Consider the following 17,079-nt stretch of genomic DNA (forward strand, 5'->3'; position numbering starts at 1 on the left):
TTCTATGCATGCTTTGTTCACAAAAGTTGCCCTCAACAAGTACAAAGCTTGCCCGTGGCTTTATCGCCCTGCCTAAACAACTCAATGAATTCCTCCCTATGCAACTTCATGGAATGGAACAGGTGAATGAAACGTTTCGTCACTATCCTATAGAGGAGAAACGTCCGTGTAAAGTAATACATATTATACATAATAGAAACGGTCTATATGGTGGGAGAGCCGTGTTTTTGCCGAAGGCTTCACGTCCATTTTTTATTCTCTGAACGATTGATTTGTTGCAAAACATACATCACAGTAAGTGTAATGAAATTTTCGTTTTGGCATTTTATGATGGATTTCTGTCTCTCTTTCTCTCTTTCATTGCATACATTTGAGTGTTCATAATAAGTGCAATTAGTATAGCATGGCATACCCAATGAATGGTCACACGTGCAAAGGTGCACAATTTCGTACGAGATGGAAGCTAAACAGAGTTTCTCATCTTTTAACAAATGCAAAATGATATTTTATTTCATGAATAAAATCAACTGCTTGTTTCTAAAAGATAATTCCGATGTTAACGGCTTCCATTACGGAACACACTTTGTCAAGACGTCATGCATGTGAACACAATCTACTGTCCCTTAAGATTGAAATACTTGTAGAAAAGCAGACACGGCAGACGTAGGTAATTCTGATAAATCCGCACTTTTTCCCGCGTATTACATATTGCATTGTCATCAAAAACAGGTATTTGGGAGTTGATTCCTGAGGCTGGCGGTATTATAGTAGTCCTGCTCGTATGTTTGCAGTATTGATGATGGTTAGATCAGAACAACACTAGCTTTGAATCCGCGGTTTAATGAACAGTGTTTTACTTTCTAGAATTCTATGCGTGCCTTTATGCATAAATCGTCTGAATGACAGCATCTGTATAGATGACTAAGTAAAATCATTTCATCGCCTTTTTCACAAGAGCCTTTGTTTATACAGAGCAGTCAAGAAACTGAATATCAGCACCAGAACTGAACACGGAATATTAAAACGTCACAGCGGCGCCTAACATTTCCGAATAGGCACGGGGATTGATGTAGGGAGGCCTATTTGCCGAGGGGCGCGTTTATGGAATGACGACCCAACAGAGATATCCCATGTTATTGCTCACTTAACAGTTATGTGTTTTTCCAGGTGTTGAGATGGTATAAGATATCAAAATGGTGGCACTTGCACTGATTCAGAATGGGACTAAACAGTTAACTTTTCAACTGGCAGACAAAGCAACCAGATGAGATGGTTCTTTTTTTCTTCTAAGAATTACTGTTGTTTTTCAGTTGAACGTATATTGTTTGCCTGTCTCACGAAAAATGGAAGAGAGAGAGAGAGACAGAGAGAGCAGGATGGGGACGGAGCCTAGAGTACATAGTATAATAATACAATGACGTACGGCTTGCGGGGACGGAGGGACAAATCTCTATGCCCTAATGTTACTGAAAGTGTACGGGTACATCGTAAGTTATTTCTGTGTGCGAAGTTCGTGACTACGAACCATCGTTTTGTCGTCATTATTGTAATTGTTTATCGAATTGTGAAATGTAATACTGCAACTCTGTAAAATTATTATTACATCTGATTTTGATTCCCATTCTCGGTCGATTATCACCGTTGCATTCAGGAAGGATCGATGAATGATGATGCTGGCGGACGAAAATGCATGCGATGTGGCCGAGATGAGTGGAGGTAGAGACGGCAGTGGGCCAAGTGGAGAGAAGGTGGTGTTGAAGCGATCCCTGGGTCTGACCAGCTGTATCGGTTTTGTGATCGGCATCGTTATCGGAACCGGGATTTTTATCTCGCCTAAGGTAGGCTTTTGTGAGTGCGACACTATCACCTGTCCCACACTTTTAGTGATTTCTATAAGCATTTTCAATGGAAATTGATTTTACCTTCAGGAAAAACTTGTGTGGAATAAAATTGGCGAAAGATACGTGAACGACCGCTTAATTAAACATGAACCAAATTTGGTTATGTTCGTACTTTCAAAGGTGCGTCAATCCGAAAAGGAAATAAGGTTAGTATTATGAAGGTTCATACTACAAAGCACACAATATCCGTATATTTAAATGTTGGTTAATCCGAATATTTTGTGGCGTTATTCCAAAGGCTTTTGATTGCGAAAATGATCTAATATACGTTATTCCGAAGCTCGTTGGCCCAATAATGAAATAGGGTTCGGTATTCCGAAGCTTCGTTATTTCTAAACACACAAATCCCATTAACCCTGATGCTCGTTAATCCAAATATGAAAAAGGGTTCGTTAATTTAAACAATAGTGGAGTTTCCCCTCACAACTTAATGCCATAACTGCGAAGGTCGCAGAGGAATGGAATCTTATGCAGTCATCTGTTATGTAATTACCAATGGACAGGGAGTGCTGCTTGGCGTCAACGGCTCTGTTGGATGGGCTCTCGTGATTTGGACGTTATGCGGACTGATATCCATAGCGGGCGCCCTGTGCTACGTCGAGCTCATCACATGCTACACGAAGTCCGGCGGCGAGTTCACCTTCCTACTCGACGCCTTCGGACCAGTCATGGCTTTCCTCCGAATGTGGACACTCATGTTCCTCATCGGTCCTTCGTCTAACGCTGTCCAGGCCTTGACCATCGCTAATTACGTCATAGTTCCGTTCTTCTCCTGCACCGAGGTGCCGCAGACTTCTGTCGTACTCATCGCTATGTGTGTGCTGCGTGAGTGTGCCAATTACTTTCTTCTTTATACCCATTCGTGTTATTTGTGTTATGTTGTCATGAATTAAGTTGTGTATTGTTTATATGAAAAAGAAAGAACAATAGAAAATTGACAAAACAACAATGATAACAACAACAACAACAACAACAACAACAACAACAACAACAACAACAACAATTGACAACATCCAGAGCTGGCGGAAGGGGGTTAGGGGTGGGGGGGGGGGGGGGACGCATTGTTATTTCGTCTTTATCACCTCAGTTCTCATGACAATGTATCATTACTACAAGGTTTTTCAATTATTTTATACACTTCTCAGTTTACTGTGTTTTGCTTAATGTAACCTTAAATTCTCTGTTACCAAGGAAAGTGAAATGTCTATGTTCTTTTCGAAAAATGAAACAAGATTTGAATAGAATAGAATAGAATTGAATTGAATTGAATTAGGACTTTTTATATTATCGTAAATCAGAGCAATGATCGATCTCTGAATGTTCGATCATGACGGAGATATCTATTCTTCTTGTCTAATTACCTTTCTAGTACTCATCTTCTTCATTAACTGCATGAGTGTTGTCTGGACGGCCCGACTCCAAGTCTTCTTCACCATAGCCAAAGTCCTCGGGCTCGTCATCCTCATCATCACCGGTCTCGTCTTCCTCTGCAGAGGTCAGGGGTCAAATCAATATCCATCATTTTTTTCTCTCTCTCTTTTGACTGATATTAAGACGATGGCGGACACGACGCTCCGTTGATCAAACACAATATTGTTTTCAAATTGTAGTATATCATCCCTGAGACACGTAGTTTTCCAGAGATGAAGGAGATAATAAAGGCAAGAGAATAATCAGAGCGATGAAGGCTGGGGTGTGAATGTTCTTCAGTTTGTATCAATTGATCTCCAAATGAATTTTGTAAGATCGCAACTGCTGATCTATAATTCAACAAACATGTCGGATGAAATAAGAAATGAACCATCGGGACTCGAACCTGTCATCTTCAGTTCTAATCCTCTGGTTCCTTTTTTCTTCAAAGTGAAGAAAATTCGCACCTCATGAAGGGGATTGTACTTTCAACAAGGCACACACATATCCAAATTGCCTTCTAGAGATGAAATAAATAAATAGTGAATGATAATAATGATGAATCAGACAACCGTACAATACTAAGTTTTTGAACAAGAGGTCGCATAGATATAACAAATCAAGTTTTTACTGAAGTTCAGTAATCATGCATTCATTTATAAAGTATTAATTGTATACACACATTCATTAAGGTTTTGTTCATCTGTTCTACGAATGATTAATTCATGTCACCCGATAGTATGATAGATTGTACTTTTTTTCTCTGTCTCTTTTGAAATATCGTAATATTTAGGATACACGGAGAATCTTGAGAACGCTTTTGCCAATGCCAACATAAACCCCCGGGGACTTCCCAGCGCCGTCTATTCGGGTATCTTCGCCTACTCGGGATGGTGAGTTCGGTGCATTATGTTCTAAAATTAGTTCTTGAACCATGATTTCTTGGTTAATCTTCTCTCAAAGACGTCCCCAACTTACCACTTGGTTAGGTAGGTACGTAAGTTTATGATGCATGCCTCGCGAAGGCGACTTGCGGAAATTTACTTTGGTGCCTTAGTTGGGACAAGACGGAATGGGCGACTTTAAAATTCGCTAAGGTATCTTGGTGAGGACGAGAAAGAGTTATCATTGTGTTGTTATTCTTGTCAAAATACTATCATTACTATAAGTATCATCATCATGTTTGCTAATTTTCATTAATATATCATCATCATTCTTATTGATTTTATTATCAATACTCCTGTTATGCCTGTGACGCAATCGATCCTGTATGCTCATCCTTTGCTTCTTCACATTTCCTGCTTACAGGGACTACATTTCTTCACTGACAGAAGAAGTAAAAACGCCTGAAAAGTAAGTCTGGTAGCCTAAGGTGATTAGCATTATTTTGTATCTTTTGTGTCAAAACAAGGCTAAAGTGACATTAATTGGACAACAATATGAAACAGAACGATCGCGCAAGATAACTCGATGTTCACCAAGCAGATAGTCACTGCACTTTACAGGTATAACACCTCCGAAACATGTCCATAATAATGTCTATGTGATATCACCTATACGAAGCATGGTTTCTACTCATGCCAAAAATAAAACGATCAAATAAACAAACAGGCCAACAATGACCAAAAATGAATACCATTGTAGAAGAATCCTCTTTTGGAATTGAGCCAGTACTCGACGTTGAAATGCTATAGCTATTGGGGTAAAATATTCCTTTGTCTGCGTGATGTGTTTGACAACTTGCTTTCGATTGAAACTTTTCCTCGTGTCTACCTCAGAACAGTGCCTCGCAGCGTGGTGATCTCGATGACGTCAGTAATCATCATCTACCTTCTCGCAAACATCGGTTACTTCTCCCTCCTCACACCTCAAGAAGTTCTCTCTTCAGACGCAGTGGGCGCGGTAAGAACATCGAGTGTTTGGCTCTTTCTCTTGCGGGTGTTCTCCTTCTCCTAACTCTCTGGGAATACTTCTGTTATTCTTGTTGCGAATGGAAAACGTGTGACGCCACGAAATCATTTCATATTAGACACTTTGCATAGTGTTCCGTAACCGATATTCCTGTTCTGTAAAAACGTGTGAATCTCCATCTTTAGTGTATTGTAAGGAACCTTCGTTGTTAAATTTTTTCCATTAATCCAATTTAATCAATTCGTGGAGTAAACTATACATCTTAAAGCTATGATACTTTTTTTTTACTCATGTTTGATATTCAGGATTTTGGAGAAAAGGCCTTGGGTAACTGGTCGTGGTTGATTTGGATGTTCGTGGCTCTCTCTGCCACCGGCAACCTAAACGGCGCCGTATTTGGCAGGACGAGGTAGGTCGTTTTTTCTGCAGCTGTAATTGTGCTTCCCTGCGTATTTCTCTCTTTTTTTTTGGCGCCTTTGTCTCTATTCCTTCTCCGAAATCACACTGTATTACAGAATCTGAATGATTTTCAATAGCTAATGAACAAATCAATTTCGAGTTAAGTAATCTGCACATGACTATAATTAGAAAACAAATACAGTCCGACCTCTTGATAATCAAGGTCGAATTGTAATTAAATTTGAAAGAAATGTAAACCCCCTAAACGTCTGCTTTGAATCTATGGTGTTTGAAGCTATCGGATATTCCGGGGAGCAGTTTTTTTCTTTTTTCATCAACAACCTTTTCACTCGCACCTGTTAACGTTTAACACACTTTGGTATTGTTCTGCCTTCATTTTACACGTTACGTTCAAACATGCACGCGGTGCGGAAGATCTATATCATTTGATGATCGTCAATTCCGTTAATATTTGCCTCAGTTAAGCTATAACAGTCGCTAAACGCAAAATCGATGGCTACGCGTTGACCCAGCTTTATCAACTATTCTCTCATACCATCAGGACTTTCTTCGTCGCAGCCCGAGAGGGCCTCCTACCAGAATTTTTGTCGATGATACACATCAAGCACCTCACCCCGATACCAGCTATCGCGATATCGGTAAGAATTCACGTCCACCCACGAACGTCTCATTGTAACTGGATCCTAGATAAAATTTTGTTTATTCCAGACAAGTTCATTTTGCACTCAAGAGGCACTTAACCATCGTTGAAATGGTATATATATATATATATATATATATACTATAGCAATTTTTTATGACTAAGAATTTAAAGAAATTGATCGGGAAAGGGGAGGGTAGAGCAAGAGAGAAAAGACAAAGGAAAAGAAAAGAGTGGGAATATTTTTCATTACTGCTACAGAGGGAAATGTCCATACTTTCTGTTTCATTGTGGTTAAAATAGCAGTATAGGATTGAATAACTCGACGATTTCGAGAGCTACACGAAATAAATACCAGCTAAGAGGATTTCGTCATTTTACTACATCATTCAGATTTATGATTGCAAAAGATTTGCGCCAGAAATTGTAATCAATATATATACTCCGGGTTATCAGCGTATTGTGTATGGTATTTCAGTGCAACGTGCTGTAATAGAATGCAGTTGTTTGTATTTCATTGTGCCCTATAATGAGAGTCTTACTTCAAGTTCAAGTTGATTTATTTCAGCTCCAACAAAATAATCAGGGATACAATACAATGAAATATTCGCGTATACAAATTATGGCACGAAATTATTAACAGATATACGAATAAGATAATGCTAATTATTATGGCAAACTCATTAACAAAACTGTTGGAAATGGAGGGGACTGCTAAAAAGCTGAGCTGGCAGTATGCAGTCCCCTCATTAAAAAAAAGGGGAAAAGTCAAATTGCACACACAAAAAAAGACAATGTGCCTGAAGATAGAAAAAAAGACAGAGTAGCACACACATACATGTACACACAATTACTCAGGAGTCTTACTCTGCTTTCTTTTCACTCGTAAATTACTTTTAGTTAAATTGGAGGACAGTGACTATTAAATTGTGATATTGATAACTAAAATACAATAAATGGAACTTTGTAATTTCTGTTTCACCAATATCTCTATTACGTCATCAGCCATAGAGTAAGGGGTACCGTGGTTACCATTTCTTTTTTTTTCTGCCGTGTTCTATCACCATGTAGCTCCCCTTCAGCATGCTGTTCGTGCTCGTTGGGGACGCTCTGGTCCTGATCAAATACCTCACCTTCATCGACTGGACCTTCACCGCCTTCGTCGTAGCCATCATCCCGTACTACAGGTGGAAGTACAAGGACATGAGAAGACCTTTCAGGGTAAATGTCTTACGCAACGAAGTCAAATTGCTGCAATTTGACATTACTAATTGTGTGGGGGTTTTTTACGTCCAGAATATTTCACCTCTGACATTTTTACCGCCAATATTTTTACCTGTCGCTGTCGTTTTTACACCTACAATACCCTTGACATTTTTTTCCTGCAAGCATTTTACCTCTCACAGTATCATCCTTGGCATTTTTACCTGAGACATTTTCACCTCTGACATTTTTCCCCGTTGAAGTTTTCCCCTGACGTATTCCCCCTTGACATTTCACCGCTGACATTTATGATGATGGTGATATGATGATGATGATGATGATGACGGCAACGTCAATGATCATAGCAATTATGATCAAACAACAAGACAGGTCAGGAAGAATGGTGTCGGAGAGAGATGTATATAAAGATATATATGATGCTGCACGGGAATACATTATATGATACGAATGATAATCTACAGTGTGTCTCAAAAAAAGTAAACCCAACTTCAACGGCAAATTTTCAGAAAACTATAAAATATTTACACATTATTTTTTAATGGTTAGATAGTCCAATAAGTCCTCTGTCCAATGATACCACGTAGGTTATGTAACTCTCATGCATGACTGAGCATGATTCAACTTAGTGAATGGGTGTGAAATCATCACTGTGGCAAGTTCCGTGATCAGCATACTTTCTCACATTGTACCAGATGGCTCTTTTTTGTTGGAGGCTGCCTGTCGGGGAACTGCACCCGAAAGCCTCTTGAAATTCCACGAAACTTCTTGTTTCCTGGTATCGAGTTACCAGGAATACTCTCTGCTCAATTGTCAACTGTACCATGTTTGGAAAGCATGTGAAGCGTGAATGTGTCAGGAACAACCTTTGCTGAAGTTGTTATGTAATCATAGGCCTAACATGTGACAAAAATTTAACTTCAAATTTGCCCTGAATGCATGACAATAGCAAGAAATAACTTGCCACAGTGATGATTTCACACCCATTCACTAAGTTGAATCATGCTCAGTCATGCATGCGAATTACATAACCTACGTGGTATCGTTGGATAGAGGACTTATTGGACTATCTAACCATGAAAAAATAGTGTGCAAATATTTTATAGTTTTCTGAAAATTTGCTGTTGAAGTTGGGTTTACTTTTTTCAGAGACACACTGTATAATGAATGACGATAATAGTTGATAAAGTGTAAGAGTAAAATACAGTAAGATGAAAAACTTCTCATCAGAGACATTGAGGTATGAGGATGTTTTCTTTTCTTGTAAATTCTCAACACACGTACACACCCACGTTCACCCCCATACAACCATACCATACCATACAACCCCCCCCCCCCACACACACACAGGTGCCCCTGGTCGTGGCCATCGTCTTCCTCGTCTTCACGGTATTCATCCTGGCGATGACCTGTTATTCCTCTCCACTTTACTCCTTCCTGGGGGTCATCGCCACCTTGGCCGGAGTTCCGGTTTACTTCGTGTGTGTCTGGTGGAAGAGCAAGCCCAAGTGGCTCTCCGATTTCATTTGTAAGCCTTTTAAACTGAATGATGCTTGAACCTAATATGCTTTAAAAGCAGATTCTCATTTTGTTTTCATTGCCGATTCTCATTTCGTAAACGAATTGTTAATACTTTATCATATCTGCAGTACGTGTAAAACGGGACTGTATAGGAAAAATGATCGATTTGAATTGATTAAATGATGGATATAGCCACCTATTAATCCCAAGAATTCTGTAAAAGTTAGTTTAAGAGTGATTTTGATAACATACAATATTATGGCATGGATTCTGTCGAAATAGATACAATTTATAAATGTCATGTAATTCATTTTTCAGATATTTTTGTCGTCATTCGTTTGTCTTGCTCCATGCGTTTGATCAAGGATTCATGCAGCTCGGAAAGGAAACAAACAAATAAGAAGTTATGTGGCAAGAAACGACAAAAATCACATAGTCTAATGAGAAAATATTACTGGTACTATGACGACAATAAATGCCTATCAGGCCTCACGTGTTTTCTTGGAGGAAAAAAAAATCCAATGTGGAGACCAACTTTATAGACATTTCCATTCTCGTCCCGTTTAGCGCTGAACTATTTAATACTTACGAAATTATAATATCACTTCGACTCCACATTTCATTGCACGATTTTGATTTTTGTTTTGTTTTGCTTTTTACTTTTGCTTCTACAGTGAGGACCAACCTGTTCTTCCAGAAGTTCTTCTTTGCCATTCATCAAGAACAAAAGACCTACTGATCAAACTCCACTGTTTTATAAGACACTGCTGGTGGATATTTTTAAAGAAAGCCTTAAAGATATTTTCTGGAAAAAAAAAATCAATGTCTTGCTTGGAGGTTCCCTGGTTGTATATAATTCTTTACGTATTGTATATATTGTGTTTGTCTGTTGTGATAGATTAATGGCAATGTAAATCCCATTCCGAGGAGAACTATCAAAGTACAGGGTGTTTGTTTATGAACAGAAAATTACACGCGCTGGTTAGTCAAATGGGAGCTGTGTCGGATCTTGCGCACAAATAATTGAGGTTTAGGTATATTATGTATAGATTTTTCTGTCCAATTTTGAACTGAGCGCATTACAAAGTATTAATAAATCATACGGTTTCGCCATCATAGGACAACCAAAAATGCTAAACGTCCATTGAAAATCGCCATCATTTATAGATTTTTTTTTTTTCATTGGCAAAACCGTCATTCATATTCGCAGTATTGCATTCAAGTTTAACACTGGAGAACTCGTGACTAAAGAACAGCATTCAATATTGCCCGAACATACACTCATGTTAATAACTATAGTGTATTCAATTTAGCATTTAGGATGGAATTGATACCCTTCTCCCCCGCCCCCCCCAAAAAAAAGAACAAAAAGGAAGTAGAGTCACTAGGTAAGGAATTTTCTAGAAATGTGAAAAAGCTACATAGAAATAATCATAAATACCAGTAACACAAACTGCCACGTGGTAAAATCTAGAGCGAAAGTTTGATAATCAAATCTATGGAGAATTAGGGGGCTTTATGAGCGAATTGGTTGCCCTATTATGTGCGAATTCGTATGCCGAGTATAGATGGGGACTGGTTGCCCTAAAACGAATCTGATGCCGATTGCTGATTTAAGTTGCACTATACGAATTGGAGTGACGATTGGCGATTTTGACAGCCCTATCCTCAGAACTGAATGACCGTTTTTTTTTATCATACACCATCTGATCGTGCAAACCTGAATGACCAATCTATATTTTTGCATTGAGTGCGAAATTGGACCGAAAAAAACCCCAGTGAAACTATAACAATTCATCGCGAAAAATATCCTTCATATAAAGTTAATATGCTTCAAGTACATGAAAATTGGAAGGTGTGCGCAAGCCCACAATATGAATAAATCAGTGTCAGTACACTGTACAAGATTTTGATAATGTTTCGTGCTTGCCTTGAGGGGATGTGATATCAAATCATCCTGGTTATGTCACAGTGTATAGTTATTCAAAGTGTTAATTTCTGTTCTCTTTTCTGCAAATGCGTGATCCCGATGATCATCGAACGTAAAATTATTATCTACACTGACCAAAATCAATAATGCTGAGACTGAATGCTTGTCAACAAAGGTGGCGGTAAATCAATTGAATATCAGCATGTTATATCTATAACTGTAGACGATGGTTATAATCCATGGTGATGGGTAAAGGGAAATTCGAGTTATTAACTATAAACCTTTAAAATTCCCCTAATTTCTTTGTGTTGGCCCTTGCCAGTCAAATCATATGTTTCTTTTTTTTTCTGGAACAATTTTGTGCACTGTTTTGTTCGAGACAACCGTTAATTTGAAGTTGTTTACAAGAAATAATTTTGTCTTATTCTTTTAAAAATTAGTCGAAATACTTGTAGCGACAATGAAAAGAAAATGTTTCTTTATAACAGAAATAACATTAATCTTGTGACTTTCATAGACAAAATGGCGAACCTAGAATGATACTCCGAAAGTTCACTCACTAGGTATAGTGCATTATCTATACGTATTGAGTATATTAGGTACGAATAAAAGTATATGTGTACCATTTGTGAAATTGTGACTTACGTATACATTTCATAATCATACTGATATGGTATAGTGCTTTTTCAACTCTGTATTGCTGTTTTTTTTCCCTTGGGATCAATATTATGGTGTACTGACAATGGGCTGAACAACATGTCAAACGCGTGATGATGAATTAATAAGCAATTGCAATTATTCATTAAAACGATATGGCATGAAACAATATTACGCATTCTCCTCACATATTCTTCGATAGTTCATTCTACAACCTAAATGAAATCTTCAATAGGAACTCAAATAAGACAGCATTATTCTCCTACAAAATACATAAAACAAAGCTCAACATCCGTAGAATGGTGTATGTTGTGTGTGTATTGATTTGGTAATACTGAGGTGTACATTTGTATGTGTGTCTGTACTATTGACCAGAACTGGAAATATAATTATAATGATATCATTCATCATTTTCTTTTTCACTTTTTTTTAATTGTTTTCGCGTATATTTTTCTTCACGATATACTCGGGCGTAATCTAAGGGGAGAAAGTTCGACATGCTGCCAGAAACCGTATATTACATGGTTTGAATATTCTGAATAAAAAGTAAGATAAGTCCGTTAAGCCAAGAGCCGTATATGAATATCTCAAAGGACATTATATAAAAAGAAAGGAGATGAAAACACATCTACAGCTATTAACAGAGTGAGAATATAGCACTTGTGTGTGCTGCAATCAGGAACCAATTCTTGATGGAGAGACTCTTGAACCAGAGAATTCTTGACATTACATGGGGTGCTTTGGACAACATTTTCCTTACCTGAATTGGGCATTAAGAAACCCGATTACTGATGCGTACGTCTCCCTTTCCGATTTAGAATAAGTCATATAACCACTGAATATGCATATTATGTAAGTGTATGTTATACAATATTGATTTGGTAAAACAAATTTGATTGCCTGCATGGTTTGATTTGCAAATTTTTCATTCCTGCGTACCCCTGGCTAGAATGTCAACGCCTTTATATATATATTAAATTTAATTTTTAATTTAAGCTGAATTATGTATTTATTTTGGAGCAAGCGCCATGAGCGCCTGACTTGGCGGATACCGGCGCTATACAAGACTTCATCATCATCATATATATGTATATATATAATCAAAATATGAAAGTTCTGCGTCGGTGTGTAGTAAATATAGATATCAAGTGTAAAAACAGTCGTATATAAACACCGCAGGAGCCAAAAAAAAAATGTTGGCTCCTGCGGTGTTTATACGACTGTTTTTACACTTTATATACATATATATATTATTATTATATATATAATAGATTAAACATATATATAATATTCCTATTTTTTTCATTGTATCTGACTCTGATAAGAACTGATGAATGAAGAAGAGCTCCGGATAACCAACACCAAGTATAAGTGCCTATACGCATAAACTGGTGATGTTATGTATTCCATATATATCTTTTATATATTTTTTTCTTTTTTTCAATAGAGGTGCCCCGGGCGTATGTTCAGAGGCAATAGGCAAGGAATATCTATATAATATTGACTGGCCCTGAGGGAGGTACCAGAAAATATTGCCCAAACTGAAAGCATATTGCCCGAGTCGAAGACGAGGGCAATATGTTTTCAGTGCGGGCAATATTTATCTGGTACCTCCCGAAAGAAAGGCCAGTCAATATCATAATTATTGCCTATCCCCCTAGGTAAATTAACAAAATATGTAAATACGGCTATACACTATATAATGATACAGATCAAGCCACATTTCACTACCTGTAGACCATCAACATGTTGAATAATTGCAAAATTATTCATCAATGTATATCATTCAACTCCAACTTCAAAGATACATGTAGTTGTAACAGGCAAACTTCAAACTTTTGAACGTTCTTACACTTTATTTTTACTTCTCTGTTTAAAGTTAGAGAGTTGTAAAACTGATGGTCACTGTGCAATTACTGATCACAAATGGACTAGTCATTGCCTAGTGCTGCTGTAAGTGGTTGACCTTGTATGAGTTGATTTATCAGCATTCTTCTGCGGTGCGTGTAACTGACACCCTGGACGTCCTGGAATGTTTTCTTTTCGTGGTCGATCGGAATGTTTACGTTTAAAGCAGGGAGGTGGGTAGAGAGATTCCACTCTTTCTCTTCCCACCTCCCCAAACAGGAAGATTGCACTGTTTGCTGTTACTGCTACGCAGCGACGTGGCGAAAAGCATATTGACTGCTGACCTTTAACCCTGCAAAATAACAACTCCTGACCTTTAACCCTGCAAAATAACAACCGGAATTGCCTCGCAAAACTCCCTCGTATAGGTAATAATTATATGATATTGACTGGCCCTGAGGGAGGTACCAGAAAATATTGCCCAAACTGAAAGCATATTGCCCGAGTCGAAGACGAGGGCAATATGTTTTCAGTGCGGGCAATATTTATCTGGTACCTCCCGAAAGAAAGGCCAGTCAATATCATAATTATTACCTATCCCCCTAGGTAAATTAAGAAAATATGTAAATACGGCTATACACTATATATGATACAGATCAAGCCACATTTGACTACCTGTAGATCATCAACATGTTGAATAATTGCAAAATTGTTCGAGTGATCCCTGACGTCACTCCAAAATGAGTGAAAATGAGCATTTTCACTCAAAATTCACTCCAATTTCACTCGAAATTCACTCTTTTTTGTATTCACTCTTCTTAGAGTGAAAATTTTCACTCGATTTTTTTTTAGAGAGTAGACAGTATTTTATCATCAATAACACAGAAACTTACGGACACAAACCTAAGTTGTCTGAGCTGATGGGGGAGAGAAAAAGAGTGTAGAGTGTGATAGAAGAACCCGAGTCTGGACTTGGCAATGTTGTGTGTAAGCATACCGTCCCCTCTGACAAGAGGCAAAACACTCTCTCCCCCAGATAGGTCATAAAATGGAGGTCCCGTGCATAATGAGAGAGTGACAACTCATGCACGTAAAAGATCCCGCTTCATTCATTCATCGCAAGAGCAGGGTGTTTAACCCGGTGAAGTGGTCCCACCTCACATCCAACTGGACCCCATGGAAGACCAGCCTAACGCAGATGAATATAGGCTATCCAGTCGTCTTCTTAAATGGAAAATGAACAAACAGACAAACAAACAAACAGACGAATAAAAGGAGAAGAGAGAGGGGAGATCGAGAGAGAAACATTTAAAAGAGAGGGAGAAGGAGAGATAAGTAATTATTGCAAAGCCAGCTCGACATCACACCACCGACTCTCTTCATTTTATCTGTCTCTGATTTGCACCTTATGATTGATGATGACAACCCGACTTTGCTGATTTTGAGTATAGAATGTTGTTATATTCGTATTCGCATTTTCTCCAGCTCGGGCAAGCGTGAGCTATTTTGCATGGTTGCGAAATTGCAACATTGCGCGGTGATGCAGACACGCCTGCCTTCGAGGAGTGTTAGCCGAGTCTTCACTTTGTCGAATAGTACACGTGATCAGTCTGATGTTGATGCTGTACTGGTAATAAGGTTCGTATTTCTAGAATTTATCATTCACTCTTATCTTTTATTGAAGTAAAAAAGAGCGTCTGGAGGGAAAAAATAATTCTAGTGTGCATTTTGTTAATTGTATTGTAGGCTAAACTATGTTTGTTGTTTCTAATTATCGCGAGGGAATATAGGCCTAATGATGTAGGCCAATTAGGCCATATGCAGACATTGATAATGTGGTGTCACAATCTCCAAGTTTTACAGCGCTGCATAGACCAATAATGCTGACTAACAATGTTTAACTCACGGAGAACGTAAGTGTAATGTTAACGCTTTAAATTCATATTTTATTTGTTGATTATCTTTAATTGCCCAGCGTAGTCCTTTCATTAGATTGAATTAATTCATCCTCTTCAGCCATTGATCTATTGCTGGATTTTACATCGCATGATGCTGCTGCTAGGTCAGGTAAAATCCTAGGCATATGACCATTCTGTCATAGATGTAGAATTGGAGTATTTTTATACGGATGCGTAATTTCGCGAAAATATTTCGCAAGAACTTTTCATCATGCGACGTAAACCGTTGGTTTGTGTACAACCACGTTATTTGCATAGCTCGAACCGTGCAGTCATGAATATAATTACCCATGATGCTGCTAGGATGGCCTTTCCGGAAGTCGTAGTATGGCGGATTACACTGCTACACGTATTGTCAATCCACGAAGAAATCTCACAGGGATATCAATCAGTCACGCTAAATATCACGAGCTAGAGAGGTATGTGCCCCACTTATAACATTTAAAATATCAAAGACATACTTTAATTGAGATTTTGATCGTATGGATGTGTAACATTTCGATATTAGTGGAAGGTGTGACGTGAATTCACGTGGAACGAGATTTTTTGCGGTGGATGTTTGTGTGCACCCATATTGTCGAAGAACCTACGCCGAAGATACGGGGAAGACGAAGACCAGCGTACCGCTATATTGTGTACGTGTTCTCGTTGACGCAAACCGTTGTGTCGCTGCACTCCCCACGCTCGTTCGCTTGTTTGTCGTTTAAATTTGTATTAAAGTGTACCTATGAGTCACTGTAAAGGATATCATGGGCATGATCTGTGGGACCTGGAGATTAGAAGCCATAAGTTTACGTCTGCTTACACTTGACTTGATAATTTTTCGTTGTGTGGACGCGGACGGTGTTCTTTCTGACAAATTCTGTGCATGGCGTCATGGTAACTGTTAGATTGCCAATATAATCTTTGAATTTGTTGTATGATTGAAGGTACCACCTATCGTCACCCTTAGGATCTGCAGCTTGTTTATTCCAAAAGTAAAGCACAAATTAATCTAAGTTTTGCCTCAAATATGTCATATAGATAGACAATCTACTGCAGTTTCAAATATCGTGACCGTCCAGGTGATTCTGAATCTCTGCCTGGTGAAATATGAATAACGGCAATCGAGCATTAGTGCGTTTGATTGAGAATTTGATTGAGAGAATGTTGTGAGTTCTATGGATAGACGTTAATAAAATTTATCATTGCATTTCATTTCACTTCTCACACCAGTGTTGGTTCCGACGAGGATTCGTTGGAGGATCTTCCGATGGTGATGGGTGAAGATGGTTTCGACAACGAACAGGAGTCCCTTACTCGACGAGGAACTCGAAGACAGGATCCCATTACTCGCTGCCTGTGCAATATCAGCAATTCTTGTGCAAGGTGAAATAATACACTTGTAGTTGTACAAGCATAAAAACATGTTTGTGTAGCTGGTATTGTCCATACACACACATTCATTCAAATTTCAAACATCTGCCAATGAAGGAGGAGGTTAACTGTTTTCATTGGCATTTATTTGTTTGGGTGTCTGTTTTGCAAAATAAATTTAAAAAGTTGTGAATGGATTAGAATGAAACTTGCAGATAAAGTTGATAATGACACAATGAACAGATGATTAGAGTTTGGAAGTGACCTGGGATTTTTTGTGGATTTTTTAATCTTTTTACAGATAGG

At 38.3% G+C, this 17,079-nt stretch overlaps 2 protein-coding genes across 2 annotated transcripts in view; both read left to right on the top strand.

The window, feature by feature from the left end:
• Positions 1-1,706: 1,706 nt before the first annotated feature.
• LOC139728262 (cystine/glutamate transporter-like) lies at positions 1,707-9,763 on the top strand. The gene is made up of 11 exons (XM_071639221.1): positions 1,707-1,838; positions 2,405-2,726; positions 3,271-3,396; positions 4,105-4,204; positions 4,620-4,664; positions 5,090-5,213; positions 5,528-5,631; positions 6,184-6,280; positions 7,354-7,503; positions 8,854-9,031; positions 9,699-9,763. Exons 1-11 carry the CDS (start codon positions 1,707-1,709, stop codon positions 9,761-9,763), a joined length of 1,443 nt encoding a protein of 480 aa, XP_071495322.1.
• A 5,981-nt stretch (positions 9,764-15,744) lies between these two features.
• LOC139728222 (probable phospholipid-transporting ATPase IIB) overlaps positions 15,745-17,079 on the top strand; it is a 45,214-nt gene continuing 43,879 nt past the window's right edge. The window contains exons 1-2 of the mRNA XM_071639186.1: positions 15,745-15,836; positions 16,633-16,785. Coding sequence (XP_071495287.1) covers positions 15,745-15,836; positions 16,633-16,785 — 245 coding nt within the window. The remainder of the gene's footprint in view (positions 15,837-16,632; positions 16,786-17,079) is intronic.

The sequence above is a fragment of the Diadema antillarum genome, unplaced genomic scaffold, assembly GCF_040938485.1.
Source record: "Diadema antillarum isolate AM-2024a unplaced genomic scaffold, OU_Dant_1.0 seq00000170_RagTag, whole genome shotgun sequence".
Taxonomy (NCBI): domain Eukaryota; kingdom Metazoa; phylum Echinodermata; class Echinoidea; order Diadematoida; family Diadematidae; genus Diadema; species Diadema antillarum.

Coding starts and splice junctions, on each gene's coding strand:
- LOC139728262 (XM_071639221.1), top strand. CDS start 1,707: ATGAGTGGAGGTAGAGACGGCAGTGGGCCAAGTGGAGAGAAGGTGGTG. Junction 4,205..4,619: donor ATCTTCGCCTACTCGGGATG/GTGAGTTCGGTG, acceptor TCCTGCTTACAG/GGACTACATTTCTTCACTGA. Junction 5,632..6,183: donor GCCGTATTTGGCAGGACGAG/GTAGGTCGTTTT, acceptor TCATACCATCAG/GACTTTCTTCGTCGCAGCCC.